At 51.7% G+C, this 18911-nt stretch overlaps 1 protein-coding gene across 1 annotated transcript in view; it reads left to right on the top strand.

Annotated features, from left to right (window-relative positions):
- Window positions 1–18911, top strand: part of myo10l3 (myosin X, like 3) — a gene marked incomplete at its 5' end in the record, with an annotated part of 171151 nt that overhangs the window by 99560 nt on the left and 52680 nt on the right. Inside the window, 4 exon segments of the mRNA XM_045213050.1 lie at window positions 12099–12205; window positions 13430–13643; window positions 13980–14107; window positions 14201–15275. Coding sequence (XP_045068985.1) covers window positions 12099–12205; window positions 13430–13643; window positions 13980–14107; window positions 14201–15275 — 1524 coding nt within the window.

Here is an 18911-nt window from a genome sequence, read left to right as displayed (position 1 = left end):
ACATACAAGACCACTGATAATCTCCCTCGATCTGGGGCTCCACGCAAGATCTCACGCCGTGGGGTCAAAATGATCACAAGAACGGTGAGCAAAAATCCCAGAACCACACGGGGGACCTAGTGAATGACCTGCAGAGAGCTGGGACCAAAGTAACAAAGCCTACCATCAGTAACACACTACGCCGCCAGGGACTCAAATCCTGCAGTGCAAGACGTGTCCCCCTGCTTAAGCCAGTACATGTCCAGGCCTGTCTGAAGTTTGCTAGTGTGCATTTGGATGATCCAGAAGAGGATTGGGAGAATGTCATATGGTCAGATGAAACCAAAATAGAACTTTTTGGTAAAAACTCAACTCGTCGTGTTTGGAGGACAAAGAATGCTGAGTTGCATCCAAAGAACACCATACCTACTGTGAAGCATGGGGATGGAAACATCATGCTTTGGTGCTGTTTTTCTGCAAAGGGACCAGGACGACTGATCCGTGTAAAGGAAAGAATGAATGGGGCCATGTATAGTGAGATTTTGAGTGAAAACCTCCTTCCATCAGCAAGGGCATTGAAGATGAAACGTGGCTGGGTCTTTCAGCATGACAATGATCCCAAACACACCGCCCGGGCAACGAAGGAGTGGCTTCGTAAGAAGCATTTCAAGGTCCTGGAGTGGCCTAGCCAGTCTCCAGATCTCAACCCCATAGAAAATCTTTGGAGGGAGTTGAAAGTCCGTGTTGCCCAGCGACAGCCCCAAAACATCACTGCTCTAGAGGAGATCTGCATGGAGGAATGGGCCAAAATACCAGCAACAGTGTGTGAAAACCTTGTGAAGACTTACAGTGTAACGATCCCGGCAGTCTGAGTCGGGTCCTGTCTGTGGACTAGTTTTTTCTGCTCGGGATCTCCAGTTTCCCGAGGGTTCTGGAACGCTCCGGGGAGCTCTCTTGATTTCCGCACCTGCATCCCATCAGCAATCTGCACACCTGGTCCTGATCATCACCCTTCTTAGGCTCTGGCCTAACATCCATTCCCTGCCGGATCGTTAGCCATGAACAGTAGGTTTACCAGAGTATCAGTCTTAGAGCTTCTAGCGTTAGTTTTGTTGTTTTGCACCTTGTTGGTTTGTTGTTTACTTACCTCCGTTTTGTTCCATCTGCAGTCACTCGTCCGGAACCTTCATCCAACCTCTGCCTGGTGGTCGGCGGCTGCCGAGCCATGATTGGATCAACCACTGCACCCCCAACAACTAATCAACGCCGCCCGCTCTGTTCCCTGGATTATTCAGCATCACTCTTGAATTTGTAAATAAACACTCACCTTCGTTTCAACTTACCTTGTCCTGGTCTGCTTCTGGGTTCTGGCTTTGTAACTCGTGACAGAACGATCCGGCCAGTAATGAACCCAGCGGACCTGGACTCTGTTCGCCATGCCATTACCCATCAGGAGAAGATGTTGGGCCATCATAGCACGGAGCTACAGGAGATCGCGTTGGCAGTTCGGAACCTTTCTACCGGTCTGACGGAGGTCCAGAACCAGCGCAAGTTTCCGGTGGAGGATCCACTACCGGTTCACCCATCTCGCCTGCCGCGTCTGAAGCGGTGTCCTTCTGTGAGCCCAAGGTTCCGACGCCGGATAAATATGAGGGGGAGCTGGGAAGATGCCGTTCTTTCCTTATGCAGTGTGGGTTAGTGTTCGATCTACAGCCCTACTCTTATGCCACAGACAAGGCTAGGATAGCCTTTGTGATTGAGTTGCTGCGTGGTCGAGCGCTGAGTGGGCTTCAGCCGTTTGGGGAACGACAAGACCCCTGCATGGCTTCATACCAGGGGTTCACGGCCGAGATGAGGAAGCTCTTCGACCATTCCGTCCCGAGGGAGGGACGCAGCTAGGCGCCTGTTTTCGCTCCACCAAGGAACTCGCAGCGTGGCCGACTTCGTGATCGAAGTTCAAGACGTTGGCTGTGGAGAGTGGGTGGAATGAGGAGTCTCTGCAAGCGGCCTTTACCAGGGTCTGTCGGAGCAGCTCAAGGATGAGCTGATCTCCTATCCGAGCCTAGTGACCTGGACAGCTTGGTAGCCTTGTCTATTCGGGTGGATAATCGAGTCCGAGAGGCCGAAGGAGGGAGAAGCAATGGGGTCCGTCCAGTCGATCAGCTTCTCAGTTCCCAGTCGGGTCGGGTGGTGGACCAGAACACGCCGATCATTCTCCACCACAAAGGATTAGTGGAGAGGTCCTCTCTCCCGATTCTGAACCCATGCAAGTGGGGCGGCACGGGTTAACCAAGGAGGAGCGTCAACATAGACGTAAGACCAACTGCTGCCTCTACTGTGGTAGCTCGGGACATTACATCTCCACTTGTTCCCGGCGGTCGCCAAACTGCCCGGCTCGCTAAAGTTGGGAGGACTTTTAGCGAGCCAGTTTCAACCTCTCAGTACCTCTGTCAGACCCCCGTTTCCGGCTACCCTTGTGAACAGGAATCAGAGCTTAGCGATTAACGCTTTTATCGATTCAGGTGCCGATGGAAGCTTTCTTGATGCCGAGTTGGTGGAACAGCTGGGGCTTTCCAAGGAGCAATTGCCGGAAGCCATTGAAGCGACCACTCTGAACGGCAGTAGTCTGGCACGTATCACGATGAGGACCGAACCGGTTAAGATGCTGTTGTCGGGGAATCATTCGGAGATGATTTCATTCTTCATTCTGCCGTCTTCCCATGTTCCTCTGGTCCTTGGATACCCCTGGCTGAAGGAACACAATCCCACGTTCGATTGGGTGACGGGCAAGGTAACGAGTTGGAGCCTTGATTGTCATGCTAACTGTCTCAAGACTGCCTGTCCCCATTCGGTTCCCAGTCAGGTGATTGAGGCTAAACCCCCCAGATTTGTCCCTGGTTCCCGAGACATATCACGATTTGGGGGAAGTGTTCAGTAAGCAGAAGGCTCTGTCACTCCCTCCCCACCGACCATATGATTGTGCCATCAACCTGTTCCCTGGAGCTGTCTACCCCAAGGGAAGGTTATACAGTATCTCCCGCCCTGAACGTGAGGCTTTGGAGACCTACATCAAGGAGTCCCTAGCTGCTGGTCTCGCTTCGTCCCTCGTCATCACCCCTGGGGGCAGGATTCTTCTTTGTGGGTAAGAAGGATGGCTCTCTTCGACCGTGTATTGATTATCGGGGGTTGAATGACATCACGGTCAAGAACAAGTATCCCCTGCCCTTGATGAGTTCTGCCTTCGACTCCTTACAGGGTGCTACGGTGTTCACCAAGCTAGACCTACGCAATGCGTATCACATGGTCCGGATCAGAGAGGGAGACGAGTGGTTGACGGGTTTCAATACACCGATGGGTCACTTGGGTATCAGGTGATGCCGTTTGACTGACCAATGCTCCAGCGGTATTCCAGAGTATGGTGAACGACGGTCCTGAGAGATATGATCGGTCTCTTTGTGTTTGTTTACCTGGATGACATTCTGATCTTCTCGAAGGAACCTTCCGACCACGTTCAGCATGTCCGGCAGGTTCTGCAGCGATTGTTGGAGAATCGCCTGTTCGTGAAGGCCGAGAAGTGCGAGTTTCACGCCCACACGACATCCTTTCTCGGGTACATCATCTCCAGGGGAGAGATTAGGATGGACCAGGAGAAGGTTAGAGCGGTTCTGGAATGGGCCCAGCCCGGACGAGATTGCAGCTCCAGAGATTTTTGGGGTTTCGCAATTTCTACCGCAGATTCATCCGGGATTACAGCCGTGTGGCCGCTCCGTTAACTGCCTTGACTTCCAGTATCAGGAACTTCAAGTGGAATCCGGAGGCGGATCGAGCGCTTCTGGATTTGAAGAGGCGATTCACCAACGCACCGATTCTCTCTCAACCGACACGCCCGTCAGTTCGCTGTTGAAGTGGACGCGTCTGATGTGGGAGTTGGCGCCATCCTGTCGCAGCGATGCTCCACGGACAGTAAACTCCATCCCTGCGCCTACTACTCTCGTCGCCTTTCGCCTGCGGAGAGGAATTACGATGTGGGTAACCGGGAGCTTCTCGCGGTGAAACTTGCCTTGGAGGAGTGGCGCCACTGGTTGGAGGGGGCGAGCAAACCGTTTATTGTCTGGACTGACCACAAGAATCTTGCTTACGTGCAATCGGCTAGACGCCTCAACTCCCGTCAGGCCAGGTGGTCGTTGTTTTTCGGACGATTCAATTTTTCCCTGACGTTCCGACCTGGATCTAAGAACGGCAGCGGACGCCCTGTCTCGGATGTTCTCCAAGACGGAGGAGGTGGGTCCAAGACCGAGACAATTCTCCCCCCGGAACTGCGTCGTGGGAGCTGTTAGGTGGAAGATTGAGGAGGAGGTGATGGCGGCTCTTCGGACGCAGCCCGGTCCCGTAACGGTCCACCCGGTCGGTTGTTTGTGCCTGAGTCGGTTCGTCCCAGCGGTCCTCAAATGGTCCCACGCCAGCAAGATGGCTTGTCACCCTGGCGTGGCTCGGACGATGGCGTTTCTTCGCAGACGCTTTTTGGTGGCTCGCCATGGCCGAGGATACTCGGGGTTATGTTGCTGCCTGTCCAGTGTGTGTCGCAGAATAAGGGTACCAATCGGCCCAGCTCTGGACTACTTCACCCCCTTCCTATTCCCGGCGACCATGGTCGCATCTGGCCCCTGGACTTTGTCACTGGGTTGCCCGCTTCTGAGGGGAACACGGTCGTTCTGACTATCGTGGACAGATTCAGCAAGTTCGCCCACTTTGTGCCAATTGCCAAGCTTCCCTCTGCCTCGGAGACGTCCGAGATCCTGGTTAGGAGGTTTTCAGGGTCCACGGGTTGCCCAGTGATCTCCAGCTTCCGACCGTGGCCCTCAGTTTACCTCTGCTGTCTGGAAGTCCTTCTGTTTGGCCATTGGAGCTACAGTCAGTCTCACATCTGGTTTTCACCCCAATCTAATGGTCAGGCGGAGAGAGCCAACCAGAAGATGGAATCCACGCTACGCTGCCTGGCCTCTTCCAACCCCACCTCCTGGGTCTCTCAGTTGCCTTGGGTTGAGTATGCCCACAATACTCTCCCTACATCTGCCACTGGGATGTCTCCCTTCCAGTGCCTGTATGGCTACCAACCTCCCTTGTTCCCTTCTCAGGAGAAGGAGCTCTCAGTGCCTTCTGTTCAGGCCCATATTCGTTGCCACCGGACCTGGCATCGGGCCAGAAAGGCACTCCTTAGAGTTTCGGACCGGTATCAGCTCCAGGCGAATCGTCGCCGGATCCCCGCTCCCACCTACACCATCGGAGATAGGGTCTGGTTGGCACACGGGATCTTCCTTTACGGACTGAGTCTAGGAAGTTGTTACCGGTTCATTGGTCCGTTTGTGGTGGAGAAGGTGATCAACCCGGTGGCAGTTCGACTCAAACTCCCGAGGACGCTCAGAGTCCATCCCACCTTTCATGTCTCCTGCCTCAAGCCTGTTTTCTTCAGTCCTCTGTTGCCTCCTCCGCCTCCTCCTCCTCCTCCTCGGATGATCGGAGGTGGTCCTGCCTACACGGTGCGACGCATCATGGATTCCAGACGGCGGGGCCGGGGTTTCCAGTATCTCGTGGACTGGGAGGGGTATGGTCCTGAAGAGAGGAGTTGGATTCCGCGGCGACAGATCCTAGATGCTGACCTCATCCGTGACTTCTACCGCCTCCATCCTGGCGCTCCGGGAGTCCGCCCGGTGGCGTTCGTCCGGAGGGGGGTACTGTAACGATCCCGGCAGTCTGAGTCGGGTCCTGTCTGTGGACTAGTTTTTTCTGCTCGGGATCTCCAGTTTCCCGAGGGTTCTGGAACGCTCGGGGAGCTCTCTTGATTTCCGCACCTGCATCCCATCAGCAATCTGCACACCTGGTCCTGATCATCACCCTTCTTAGGCTCTGGCCTAACATCCATTCCCTGCCGGATCGTTAGCCATGAACAGTAGGTTTACCAGAGTATCAGTCTTAGAGCTTCTAGCGTTAGTTTTGTTGTTTTGCACCTTGTTGGTTTGTTGTTTACTTACCTCCGTTTTGTTCCATCTGCAGTCACTCGTCCGGAACCTTCATCCAACCTCTGCCTGGTGGTCGGCGGCTGCCGAGCCATGATTGGATCAACCACTGCACCCCCAACAACTAATCAACGCCGCCCGCTCTGTTCCCTGGATTATTCAGCATCACTCTTGAATTTGTAAATAAACACTCACCTTCGTTTCAACTTACCTTGTCCTGGTCTGCTTCTGGGTTCTGGCTTTGTAACTCGTGACATACAGAAAACGTTTGACCTGTGTCATTGCCAACAAAGGGTATATAACAAAGTATTGAGAAACTTTTGTTATTGACCAAATACTTATTTTCCACCATAATTTGCAAATAAATTCATAAATAATCCTACAATGTGATTTTCTGGAAATGTCTTTCTCATTTTGTCTGTCATAGTTGACGTGTACCTATGATGAAAATTACAGGCCTCCCTCATCTTTTTAAGTGGGAGAACTTGCACAATTGCTGGCTGACTAAATACTTTTTTTCCCCACTGTATATGAAACCCTAGAGATGAGGAACAGCTTTTTCCAAGGCTTTTAATCCTCTGTAAAGTCTGGACGCGCTCGGTGACATTGAGTTGGAGGCAGAGAGTCACAGACCTGACCATACAATATCCCAAACGAATGTTTGTGTGTATAATCTTTTTGTGCCCACAATTATGTGTCATGCCTTTGTACGTTACTGTTTTTGATATCAGTGCCATATTTTGGGGGTTAAAGGTGGGTTTGAAAGTAGAGGGGGGGATTGCATTTCCTGTGTAGAAACAGTCTGTGTTTAATTATATCCATGTCTGATTGTGTGATGAGGAAGCTGGTCCCAGGACCAGGGTGTGGGGGGTCTGTAGGGTGGTGTAAGGGTGTGGGGGGGGTAGCATAGGATGTGGGAAGGAAGGATGTGGGCCAGGAAGCGACTCAGAGAGTTTAGTGGAGAAACAGAAACAGGAGCAGGGCTGGGGTGGGGTGTGGGGTGGGGGTGTGGGGTGGGGGTGTGGGGGTGGGGTGGGGGGAAGGGGTTGGAGCAGGAGCAGGCTTGGGGTGTGGGTGGGACAGGGGAAGCGGGTTGAGAGGCGGGGCTGGGGTGGGGGTGCGGGTTGGGGAGCAGGAGCAGGGCTGCAGCTGTGTTTCTGTGACTACTGGAACATCTGGCCCAGTTATCAGGAACTGATTCACCTACAGTATCTAGGCAGGGAAGGGTTAACTAGATCCAGTGGAATGAGAGCAAGGAGGAGGGGAGTGGCCTGCTCTTGGAGGAGTGCCATCCTCACCCCTCCCTGCCTCCTCCCCTCCTCTCTCTCTCTCCCTGCCTCCTCCCCTCCTGTCTCTCTCTCCCTGCTTCCTCCCCTCCTGTCTCTCTCTCCCTGCCTCCTCCCCTCCTGTCTCTCTCTCCCTGCCTCCTCCCCTCCTGTCTCTCTCTCCCTGCCTCCTCCTCCTGTCTCTCTCCCTTCCTCTCTCCCTGCCTCCTCCCTCCTGTCTCTCTCTCCCTGCCTCCTCCCCTCCTCTCTCTCTCCCTGCCTCCTCCCCTCCTCTCTCTCTCTCCCTGCCTCCCTCCTGTCTCTCTCTCTCCCTGCCTCCTCCCCCTCCTCTCTCTCTCTCCCTGCCTCCTCCCTCCTCTCTCTCTCCCTGCCTCCTCCACTCCTGTCTCTCTCTCCCTGCCTCCTCCCCTCCTGTCTCTCTCTCCCTGCCTCCTCCCCTCCTGTCTCTCTCTCCCTGCCTCCTCCCCTCCTCTCTCTCTCCCTGCCTCCTCCACTCCTGTCTCTCTCTCCCTGCCTCCTCCCCCTCCTGTCTCTCTCTCCCTGCCTCCTCTACTCCTGTCTCTCTCTCCCTGCCTCCTCCTCCTGTCTCTCTCTCCCTGCCTCCTCCCCTCCTGTCTCTCTCTCCCTGCCTCCTCCCCTCCTCTCTCTCTCTCCCTGCCTCCTCCACTCCTGTCTCTCTCTCCCTGCCTCCTCCCCTCCTGTCTCTCTCTCCCTGCCTCCTCCACTCCTGTCTCTCTCTCCCTGCCTCCTCCACTCCTGTCTCTCTCTCCCTGCCTCCTCTACTCCTGTCTCTCTCTCCCTGCCTCCTCCCCTCCTGTCTCTCTCTCCCTGCCTCCTCTACTCCTGTCTCTCTCTCCCTGCCTCCTCCACTCCTGTCTCTCTCCCTGCCTCCTCCCCTCCTGTCTCTCTCCCTGCCTCCTCCCCTGTCTCTGCTCCCCTCTGTCACTCTCTCCCTGCCTCCTCCCCTCCTGTCTCTCTCCCCTGCCTCCTCCCCCCTCTCTCTCTCTCCATGCCTCCTCCACTCCTGTCTCTCTCTCCTGCCTCCTCCCCTCCTCTCTCTCTCTCCCTGCCTCCTCCCCTCCTGTCTCTCTCCCTGCCTCCTCCCCTCCTGTCTCTCTCCCTGCCTCCTCCCTCCTCTCTCTCTCTCCTGCCTCCACTCCTCTCTCTCTCCCTGCCTCCTCCACTCCTGTCTCTCTCTCCCTGCCTCCTCTACTCCTGTCTCTCTCTCCCTGCCTCCTCCCCTCCTGTCTCTCTCCCTGCCCCCTCCCCTCCTATCTCTCTCCCTGCCTCCTCTACTCCTGTCTCTCTCTCCCTGCCTCCTCCACTCCTGTCTCTCTCTCCCTGCCTCCTCCCCTCCTGTCTCTCTCCCTGCCTCCTCTACTCCTGTCTCTCTCTCCCTGCCTCCTCCCCTCCTGTCTCTCTCCCTGCCCCCTCCCTCATCTCTCTCCCTGCCTCCTCTACTCCTCTCTCTCTCCTCCCGCCTCCTCCCCTCCTGTCTCTCTCCCTGCCTCCTCCCCTCCTGTCTCTCTCCCTGCCTCCTCCCCTCCTGTCTCTCTCTCCCTGCCTCCTCCCCTCCTGTCTCTCTCTCCCTGCCTCCTCCCCTCCTCTCTCTCTCTCCATGCCTCCTCCACTCCTGTCTCTCTCTCCCTGCCTCCTCCCCTCCTGTCTCTCTCTCCCTGCCTCCTCCCCTCCTGTCTCTCTCTCCCTGCCTCCTCCCCTCCTGTCTCTCTCCCTGCCTCCTCTACTCCTGTCTCTCTCTCCCTGCCTCCTCCTCCTGTCTCTCTCTCCCTGCCTCCTCCCCTCCTGTCTCTCTCTCCCTGCCTCCTCCCCTCCTCTCTCTCTCCCTGCCTCCTCCCCTCCTGTCTCTCTCTCCCTGCCTCCTCCCCTCCTCTCTCTCTCCTGCCTCCTCCCTCCTTTTCTCTCTCTATCTCTCTCTCTCTCTCTCTCTCCCTGCCTCCTCTACTCCTGCTCTCTCTCTCCTGCCTCCTCCCTCCTGTCTCTCTCTCCTGCCTCCTCCCCTCCTCTCTCTCTCCATGCCTCCTCCACTTCTGTCTCTCTCCCTGCCTCCTCTCCTCCTCTCTCTCTCCCTGCCTCCTCCCCTCCTGTCTCTCTCTCCTCCTTTCTCTGCCTCTCCTCCTGTCTCTCTCCCTGCCTCCTCCCCTCCTCTCTCTCTCCTGCCTCCCTCTCTCTCTCTCTCTCTCTCTCTCTCTCTCTCTCTCTCTCTCTCTCTCTCTCTCTCTCTCTCTCTCTCTCTCTCTCCCTGCCTCCTCCCCTCCTCTCTCTCTCTCCATGCCTCCTCCACTCCTGTCTCTCTCTCCCTGCCTCCTCCCCTCCTGTCTCTCTCTCCATGCCTCCTCTACTTCTGTCTCTCTCCCTGCCTCCTCTCCTCCTCTCTCTCTCCCTGCCTCCTCCCCTCCTGTCTCTCTCTCCTCCCTGTTTCTCTCTCTCTCTCTCTCTCTCTCTCTCTCTCTCTCTCTCTCTCTCTCTCTCTCTCTCTCTCTCTCCCTTCCTCCTCCCCTCCTCTCTCTCTCTCCATGCCTCCTCTACTCCTCTCTCTCTCTCCATGCCTCCTTCACTTCTGTCTCTCTCCCTGCCTCCTCTCCTCCTCTCTCTCTCCCTGCCTCCTCCCCTCCTGTCTCTCTCTCCTCGCTTTAGTCTTTCTCTGCCTGTGCACCCCTCCCCTCCTGTCTCTCTCTCCCTGCCTCCCCCCCTCCTCTCTCTCTCCCTGCCTCCTCCACTCCTGTTTCTCTCTCTCTCTCTCTCTCTCTCTCTCTCTCTCTCTCTCTCTCTCTCTCTCTCTCCCTGCCTCCTCCCCTCCTCTCTCTCTCTCCATGCCTCCTCCACTCCTGTCTCTCTCTCCCTGCCTCCTCCCCTCCTGTCTCTCTCTCCATGCCTCCTCTACTTCTGTCTCTCTCCCTGCCCCTCCTCCTCTCTCTCTCCCTGCCTCCTCCCCTCCTGTCTCTCTCTCCTCCCTGTTTCTCTCTCTCTCTCTCTCTCTCTCTCTCTCTCTCCTCTCTCTCTCACTCTCTCTCTCTCTCTCTCTCTCTCTCCCTTCCTCCTCCCCTCCTCTCTCTCTCTCCATGCCTCCTCTACTCCTCTCTCTCTCTCCATGCCTCCTCCACTTCTGTCTCTCTCCCTGCCTCCTCTCCTCCTCTCTCTCTCCCTGCCTCCTCCCCTCCTGTCTCTCTCTCCTCGCTTTAGTCTTTCTCTGCCTGTGCACCCCTCCCCTCCTGTCTCTCTCTCCCCTGCCTCCCCCTCTCTCTCTCCCTGCCTCCTCCACTCCTGTCTCCCTCCTCTCTCTCTCTCTCTCTCTCTCTCTCTCTCTCTCTCTCTCTCTCTCTCTCTCTCTCTCTCTCTCTCTCTCTCTCTCTCTCTCTCTCTCTCTCTCTCTCTCTCTCTCTCTCTCTCTCTCTCTCTCTCCCTGCCTCCCTCTCTCTCCCTGCCTCCTCCACTCCTGTCTGTCTGGTTACTCAGTAGTCAGTAGAAGCCAGAGAGACAGAACAGCAGCAGGGAAACACAGACAGACAGACAGGATGTTTGCTGTGGGACTAACAACACAACACTATGACTCTTTGCAGCACCGGCATAGTCTTCAGCTGGGCTCTCTGCAGTGAGAGTCAGGGAGAGTAGCAGGAAGAGTAGCTAACAGCTAACAGGGAGAGTAGCAGGGAGAGTAGCTAACAGCTAACAGGGAGAGTAGCAGGGAGAGTAGCTAACAGCTAATAGGGAGAGTAGCAGGGAGAGTAGCTAACAGCTAACAGGGAGAGTAGCAGGGAGAGTAGCTAACAGCTAACAGGGAGAGTAGCTAACAGCTAATAGGGAGATTAGCAGGGAGAGTAGCTAGCAGCTAGCAGGGAGAGTAGCAGGGAGAGTAGCTAACAGCTAACAGGGAGAGTAGCAGGGAGAGTAGCTAACAGCTAATAGGGAGAGTAGCAGGGAGAGTAGCTAACAGCTAACAGTGAGAGTAGCAGGGAGAGTAGCTAGCAGCTAGCAGGGAGAGTAGCAGGGAGAGTAGCTAGCAGGGAGAGTAGCTAACAGCTAACAGCGAGGGTAGCAGGGAGAGTAGCTAGCAGCTAGCAGAGAGAGTAGCAGGGAGAGTAGCTAGCAGGGAGAGTAGCTAACAGCTAACAGGGAGAGTAGCAGGGAGAGTAGCTAACAGCTAGCAGGGAGAGTAGCTAACAGCTAACAGGGAGAGTAGCTAACAGCTAATAGGGAGAATAGCTAGTAGGGAGAGTAGCTAACAGCTTATAGGGAGAATAGATAACAGCTAACAGGGAGAGTAGCTAACAGCTAACAGGGAGAGTAGATAACAGCTAATAGGGAGAGAAGATAACAGCTAACAGGGAGAGTAGATAACAGCTAACAGGGAGAGTAGATAACAGCTAATAGGGAGAGAAGATAACAGCTAACAGGGAGAGTAGCTAACAGCTAACAGGGAGAGTAGATAACAGCTAACAGGGAGAGTAGCTAACAGCTAACAGGGAGAGTAGCTAACAGCTAACAGGGAGAATAGATAACAGCTAACAGGGAGAGTAGATAACAGCTAACAGGGAGAGTAGCTAACAGCTAACAGGGAGAGTAGATAACAGCTAATAGGGAGAGTAGATAACAGCTAATAGGGAGAGTAGCTGACAGCTAACCGGGCAAGTAGCTAGCAGGGAGAGTAGCAGGGAGAGTAGATAACAACTAGGATCTCTGCGACAAACATCTGGTCCTAAACGGACTGCATCCAGACCTTATCAAGAAGAACTAACTATCCTACAGGAACTAACCTCCATCCCACTCTCTGCCTGACCATGCCGTGTGTACTGTCCTGCAGGTGTTCCTGAAGGAAGAGCTGGAACACAGGCTGGAGAAGGAGAGAGAAGAGGTATGGAGACAGGCGGGCATGGTGATCCGGGCACACATACTCAGCTATGTGGCAAGGTGGGTACTGCTGAGGGGCTGGGGGTGAGTGACTAGGGGTTGAGTGCTGAGGGGCTGGGGGTGAGTGACTAGGGGTTGAGTGCTGAGCTGGAGGGTGAGTGACTAGGGGTTGAGTGCTGAGCTGGAGGGTGAGTGACTAGGGGTTGAGTGCTGAGCTGGAGGGTGAGTGACTAGGGGTTGAGTGCTGAGCTGGAGGGTGAGTGACTAGGGGTTGAGTGCTGAGCTGGAGGGTGGTAATTAGTACATGTGCTCGAGGATGTCTGTGCACTGTGTGTTTGTGTATGATTGTTTTTGTTTATACCGATTATTCCGTGAGGGGAGTGACAGTGTTATTATCATGAATAACTGTTATTATCGTGACCTGGTAACCCAGCTATCATCCTTGTCTTTTAGTAGGATTTCACTTTTTTTCTTCATAGTCTTTCTGGAGGGTGTGGGTCATACTTATACCAGTACGTCTGAAAGATCTATTTATCTGTCATGTTTAATCAACCCAAAATAGACGTGGCACTATTTGAACTGTGTCCCTGCATAAGTTATGGAAGATACAGATGACATGCAGAACCAATCATATATGGATTATTAAACTGTAAAGACAGTAATTACATTTTGAAGAGCACCATTAGCAGATTCAGTGTTCTGAATATTGCTAAGATCTGCCTTGATTAAGATCTGCCTTGATTAAGATCTGCCTTGATTAAGATCTGACTGTCTGCTGACTACCATTTAGAAACACATTGGCAAAGTCACGACAAGTCTTGATCCTTTAGTACTCTACAATGTTATTTTGTAGAATAGAGTTGATCTAGTTATTGTTTGAACAAATGGCATCAATACCGACCTGATTCAATACTTGACGACTGCACAGTATTGTGAGTAGAGCACCAGGCAGATGAGAGACAGAGACACAGCATAAATCTTAGAGCTTGTTCAGGCATCTACACAGACCCCCTCTCACCCCCCACCGCATCAGCCCCCTGGGCCAGGGGTGTAAATTAGCCCTCCATGGAACGTGATGAAGTCCTCTCTCCCTTTTACATAGTGGGCAAGGTCACCCAGCCCCAGATGTTTGGGAGGGAGGGTCTCCATTGGGCTGTGGTAGCCTGGGTCAGGGTGGGGGTTCTGGGGAGAGAGAGGCAGGCCTGGTGGGTGGTCCATGAGGAAAGGTTGAGTGGACAGCCAGACAGTGCCCTGTGTTATCCTGTGTTGTTCTCCCTCCTGTAGGAGGCGCTATAAGAGGGTTCTGACCAGCACCGTCACCATACAGAAGTTCTACAGAGCTCACTTCTGGAGACGTGTGTTCCTACGTCTTCGCACTGCAGCTGTCATTCTACAGAAACACCAGCGTGGTCGGCTGGCCCGAGGCCTCTACCGCCAGCTCTCTGAGGAGAAGAGGAGGAGAGAGGAGGAGGAGAGGAGGAGTCAGAGGGAAGAAGAGGAGAGGAGGAGTCAGAGAGAAGAGGAGGAGAGGAGGAGTCAGAGAGAAGAGGAGGAGAGGAGGAGTCAGAGAGAAGAGGAGGAGAGAAGGAGTCAGAGAGAAGAGGAGGAGAGGAGGAGTCAGAGAGAAGAGGAGGAGAGAAGGAGTCAGAGAGAAGAGGAGGAGAGGAGGAGTCAGAGAGAAGAGGAGGAGAGGAGGAGTCAGAGAGAAGAGGAGGAGAGAAGGCGAGTAGAGGGGGAGAGGAGGAGGCTGGAGGAAGAGAAGAGACGAGAGGAGAAGGAGTGGAGGAAGAGAGAGGAGGAGGAGGAACGACTGAGGGTGTTAGAGCTGGAGGAGTTGAGGAGGAAAGAGGAGGAGAGACTGAGACTACAAAAGGAGCAGGAAGCAGCGAGGAGAAAGGAGGAGGAGGAGCTTTGCAAAGGACAGGAAGCAGAGGAGGAGGAGAAGGCTACAGCCAACAACAGGTACACTAGCTGTGTGCCAGCTGTCCTATCACAGTCTGTAACTCTGTCTACACCTTTCTTTACTCCCTGTCTTCTCTTCTTTTCTCCACTTAGGATGGATTCTCCTGCTCCCCTTAAGGAGGTGTCCCTGTCCCACTCCCTGCCCCCCCACACCTCCGAGGAGGAGTCCCGTCAGATGGAGGAGATCCTCCGGCTGGAGAAGGAGATCGAGATGCTACAGCGCCAGAGGGAGGACGGGGTGTCCATGTTAGGGGACGGCCTGGGAGGGAGCAGGGAGGAGCTCCGGCAGAGGAGGGACGCAGAGATCTACCGACTGGAGAAGGAGGCGTCTCGCGTTGCCACCGAGTTCCTGGAGCTCCTGGACTTTGGGGGTCTGGAACAGTGTCTGTCCAGCGAGGAGAACCTCCACGACCCCTCAGACAGCACCGCTCCCGTGGCCCGGGCCGAGGAGGAAGAGGAGGTGGACGAAGGCTTCCATGCTGAGGAGGAGTGTCCCGGTAGCGGTATCCTCCTGCTTGACATCCCTCTCCCCGTGGGGGTTCCTCTGGACCAGGAGGTCTTCTCCACTCTCCCTTCTCCTCCTCCTGCCTTTGCTGAGGGTCTGGTAGCAAAGGCCCTGGCGCTCTCCCAGGCCCTGGCCCTCTCCCAGGCCCCGTGTTGCCCCCCTGTTTGCTCCCCTCTCACCTCTAGTGCCCCTACACACCACCCTGCACCTCCTCTCCCTGCCCTCACCACCGGAGGCGGTAAGGCTCTCTGTCACCAACCCACCAGGAGAATAGAGGTGGCTCCAGAGACCAACAGAGTACCCAGAAGAGTGGACGTGGTACCCGACAGACCCTGCGCCAGGGTAGATGTTATGCCAACTAGAATAGACGTGGTACCCTCCAGACTCCCAGAGGCTGTGCCAGCCAGGGGAGTAGAGCTAGTGCCCATTGTGCCCGTCCCAGGGGCCAGGGAGGTCAGGGAGGTCAGAGAGGAGGTCTCGTTCAGCATCCTACCACACACAGAGTCATACTATGACCAGGAGGAGTTTGAGGAGGTGCAGGGGAGTACAGGCTCGGGAGACGCAGCCAGTATCACGGACGGACATGCTACTGATGAGGAGGTGCTAAGGAAATCATCCTGTACTCAGAACAGCCTGGACTCCTTCAGAGGCAGCTCAGACTCTGTGAGTACCACATACTACTGTACCAACAACATACTACATACTACTGTACCAACGACATACTACATACTACTGTACCAACTACATACTACTGTACCAACAACATACTACATACCACTGTACCAACTACATACTACATACTACTGTACCAACTACATACTACATACTACTGTACCAACTACATAGTACATACTACATACTACTGTACCAACTACATAGTACATACTACATTCTACTGTACCAACTACATAATATATACCACTGTACCAACTACATAGTGAATACTACTGTAACAACTACATAGTACATACTACATACTACTGTACCAACTACACACTACATACTACATACTACTGTGCCAACTACATAGTACATACTACATACTACTGTACCAACTACATATTACATACTACTGTACCAACTACATAGTACATACTACATACTACTGTACCAACTACATGCTACATGCTACTGTACCAACTGCATACTATTGTATCAACTACATAGTACATACCACTGTACCAACTACATACTACATACCACTGTACCAATTACATAGTACATACTACATACTACTGTACCAACTACATACTAATACTACTGTACCAACTACATGCTACTGTACCAACTACATAGTACATACCACTGTACCAACTACATAGTACATACTGTACCAACTACATAGTACATACTACTGTACCAACTACACACTACATACTACTGTACCAACTACATAGTACATACTACATACTACTGTACCAACTACATACTACATACTACATACTACTGTACCAACTACATAGTACATACTACTGTACCAACTACATACTACATAATACATACTACTGTACCAACTACATAGTACATACTACATACTACTGTACCAACTACATACTACTGTATCAACTACATAGTACATACCACTGTACCAATTACATAGTACATACTACATACTACTGTACCAACTACATAGTACATACTACATACTACTGTACCAACTACATACTACATACTACTGTACCAACTACATAGTACATACCACTGTACCAACTACATAGTACATACTACATATTACTGTACCAACTACATAGTACATACCTGTGTACCAACTGCATACTACATACCACTGTACCAACTACATACTACATACTACTGTACCAACTACATAGTACATACCACTGTACCAACTACATAGTACATACCACTGTACCAACTACATAGTACATACCACTGTACCAACTACATACTACATACTACTGTACCAACTACATAGTACATACTACATACTACTGTACCAACTACATAGTACATACTACATACTGCTGTACCAACTACATACTACATACTACATACTACTGTACCAACTACATAGCACATACTACATACTACTGTACCAACTACATACTACTGTATCAACTACATAGTACATACCACTGTACCAATTACATAGTACATACTACATACTACTGTACCAACTACATAGTACATACCACTGTACCAACTACATAGTACATACCACTGTACCAACTACATACTACATACCACTGTACCAACTACATACTACATACCACTGTACCAACTACATAGTACATACCACTGTACCAACTACATAGTACATACCACTGTACCAACTACATACTACATACCACTGTACCAACTACATACTACATACCACTGTACCAACTACATAGTACATACCACTGTACCAACTACATAAGAGGTCATACAATACGTTTTGTAGTGATTCTTACGTTGATGATGTAAAGAATATTTGTTGGTCCGTGGTGTGTAATGACGCTGCACTTGACACATTTCTGAAATTGCTTATCACAGCATGCACCCATTAAGAAAATGACTGTAAAAACTGTTAAATCCCAGTGGCTTGATGAGGAATTGAACAATTTTATGGTTGAGCGGAATGAGGCAAAATAAATGGCAAATAAGTCTGGCTGCACAACCGATTGGCAAACATATTGCAAACTGAGAAATCATGTGACTAAACTGAATAAAAAGAATAAGAAACTACACTATGAAACAAAGATAAATGACATAAAGAATGATAGTAAAAAGCTTTGGAGCACCTTCAATGAAATGTTGGGCAAAAAGGCAAACTCGGCTCCATCATTCATTGAATCAGATGGCTCATTCATCACAAAATCCACTGATATTGCCAATTACTTTAATGATTTTTTCACTGGCAAGATTAGCAAATTTAGGCATGACATGCCAGCAACAAACGCTTACACTACATATCCAAGTATAGCTGACCAAATTGTGAAAGACAAGCATTGTGATTTTGAATTCCGTAAATTGAGTGTGGAAGAGGTGAAAAAATTAAAGGGCTGCGCTACCTTCTTAACACCACTATCAACAAGGCAGGTCCTACAGGCCCTAGTTTTGTCGCACCTGGACTACTGTTCAGTCGTGTGGTCAGGTGCCACAAAAAAGGACTTAGGAAAATTACAATTGGCACAGAACAGGGCAGCACGGCTGGCCCTTAAATGTACACTGAGAGCTAATATTAATAATATGCATGTAAATCTCTCCTGGCTCAAAGTGGAGGAGAGATTGACTTCGTCCCTACTTGTTTTTGTAAGAGGTGTTGACAAGCTGAATGTACCGAGGTGTCTGTTTAAACTACTATCACACAGCTCGGAAACCCATGCATACCCCACAAGACATGCCACCAGAGGTCTCTTCACAGTCCCCAAGTCCAGAACAGACTATGGGAGGCGCACAGTACTACATAGAGCCATGACTACATGGAACTCTATGGGGATCCATAATAAACCCCAGGAAGAGTAGCTGTTGCCTTGGCAGGAACTAATGGGGATCCATAATAAACCCCAGGAAGAGTAGCTGCTGCCTTGGCAAGAACTAATGGGGATCCATAATAAACCCCCAGGAAGAGTAGCTGCTGCCTTGGCAGGAACTAATGGGGATCCATAATAAACCCCAGGAAGAGTAGCTGCTGCCTTGGCAAGAACTAATGGGGATCCATAATAAACCCCAGGAAGAGTAGCTGCTGCCTTGGCAGGAACTAATGGGGATCCATAATAAACCCCAGGAAGAGTAGCTGCTGCCTTGGCAGGAACTAATGGGGATCCATAATAAACCCCAGGAAGAGTAGCTGCTGCCTTGGCAAGAACTAATGGGGATCCATAATAAACCCCAGGAAGAGTAGCTGCTGCCTTGGCAGGAACTAATGTGAATCCTTAATAAATACATGTTAAAGCATCCATCTTGATGTACTACAGCACATGTTAAAGCATCCATCTTGATGTACTACAGCATATGTTAAAGCATCCATCTTGATGTACTACAGCATATGTTAAAGCATCCATCTTGATGTACTACAGCATATGTTAAAGCATCCATCTTGATGTACTACAGCATATGTTAAAGCATCCATCTTGATGTACTACAGCATATGTTAACACTAAAACAGCTGGGCCTCGAGGAACCCCCCTTCAAGCTAATGAGCAGTCATTCTAACAGTGTAATTAATACATTGCATATATGCTTTCACAAAAATAATGATTTGGTTGTGTTTATGAAGGTCTAAGGTAACATTAGAATACGATTTTTATTTTATTTCAAATACCACAATAGCATTTTCATTAGTTTATGTTACTGTAG

This window comes from Coregonus clupeaformis, unplaced genomic scaffold (assembly GCF_020615455.1).
Source record: "Coregonus clupeaformis isolate EN_2021a unplaced genomic scaffold, ASM2061545v1 scaf0075, whole genome shotgun sequence".
NCBI lineage: Eukaryota > Metazoa > Chordata > Actinopteri > Salmoniformes > Salmonidae > Coregonus > Coregonus clupeaformis.
Note: the sequence above shows the minus strand (reverse complement) of the source record. Positions and strands in the feature narration are given on the sequence as shown.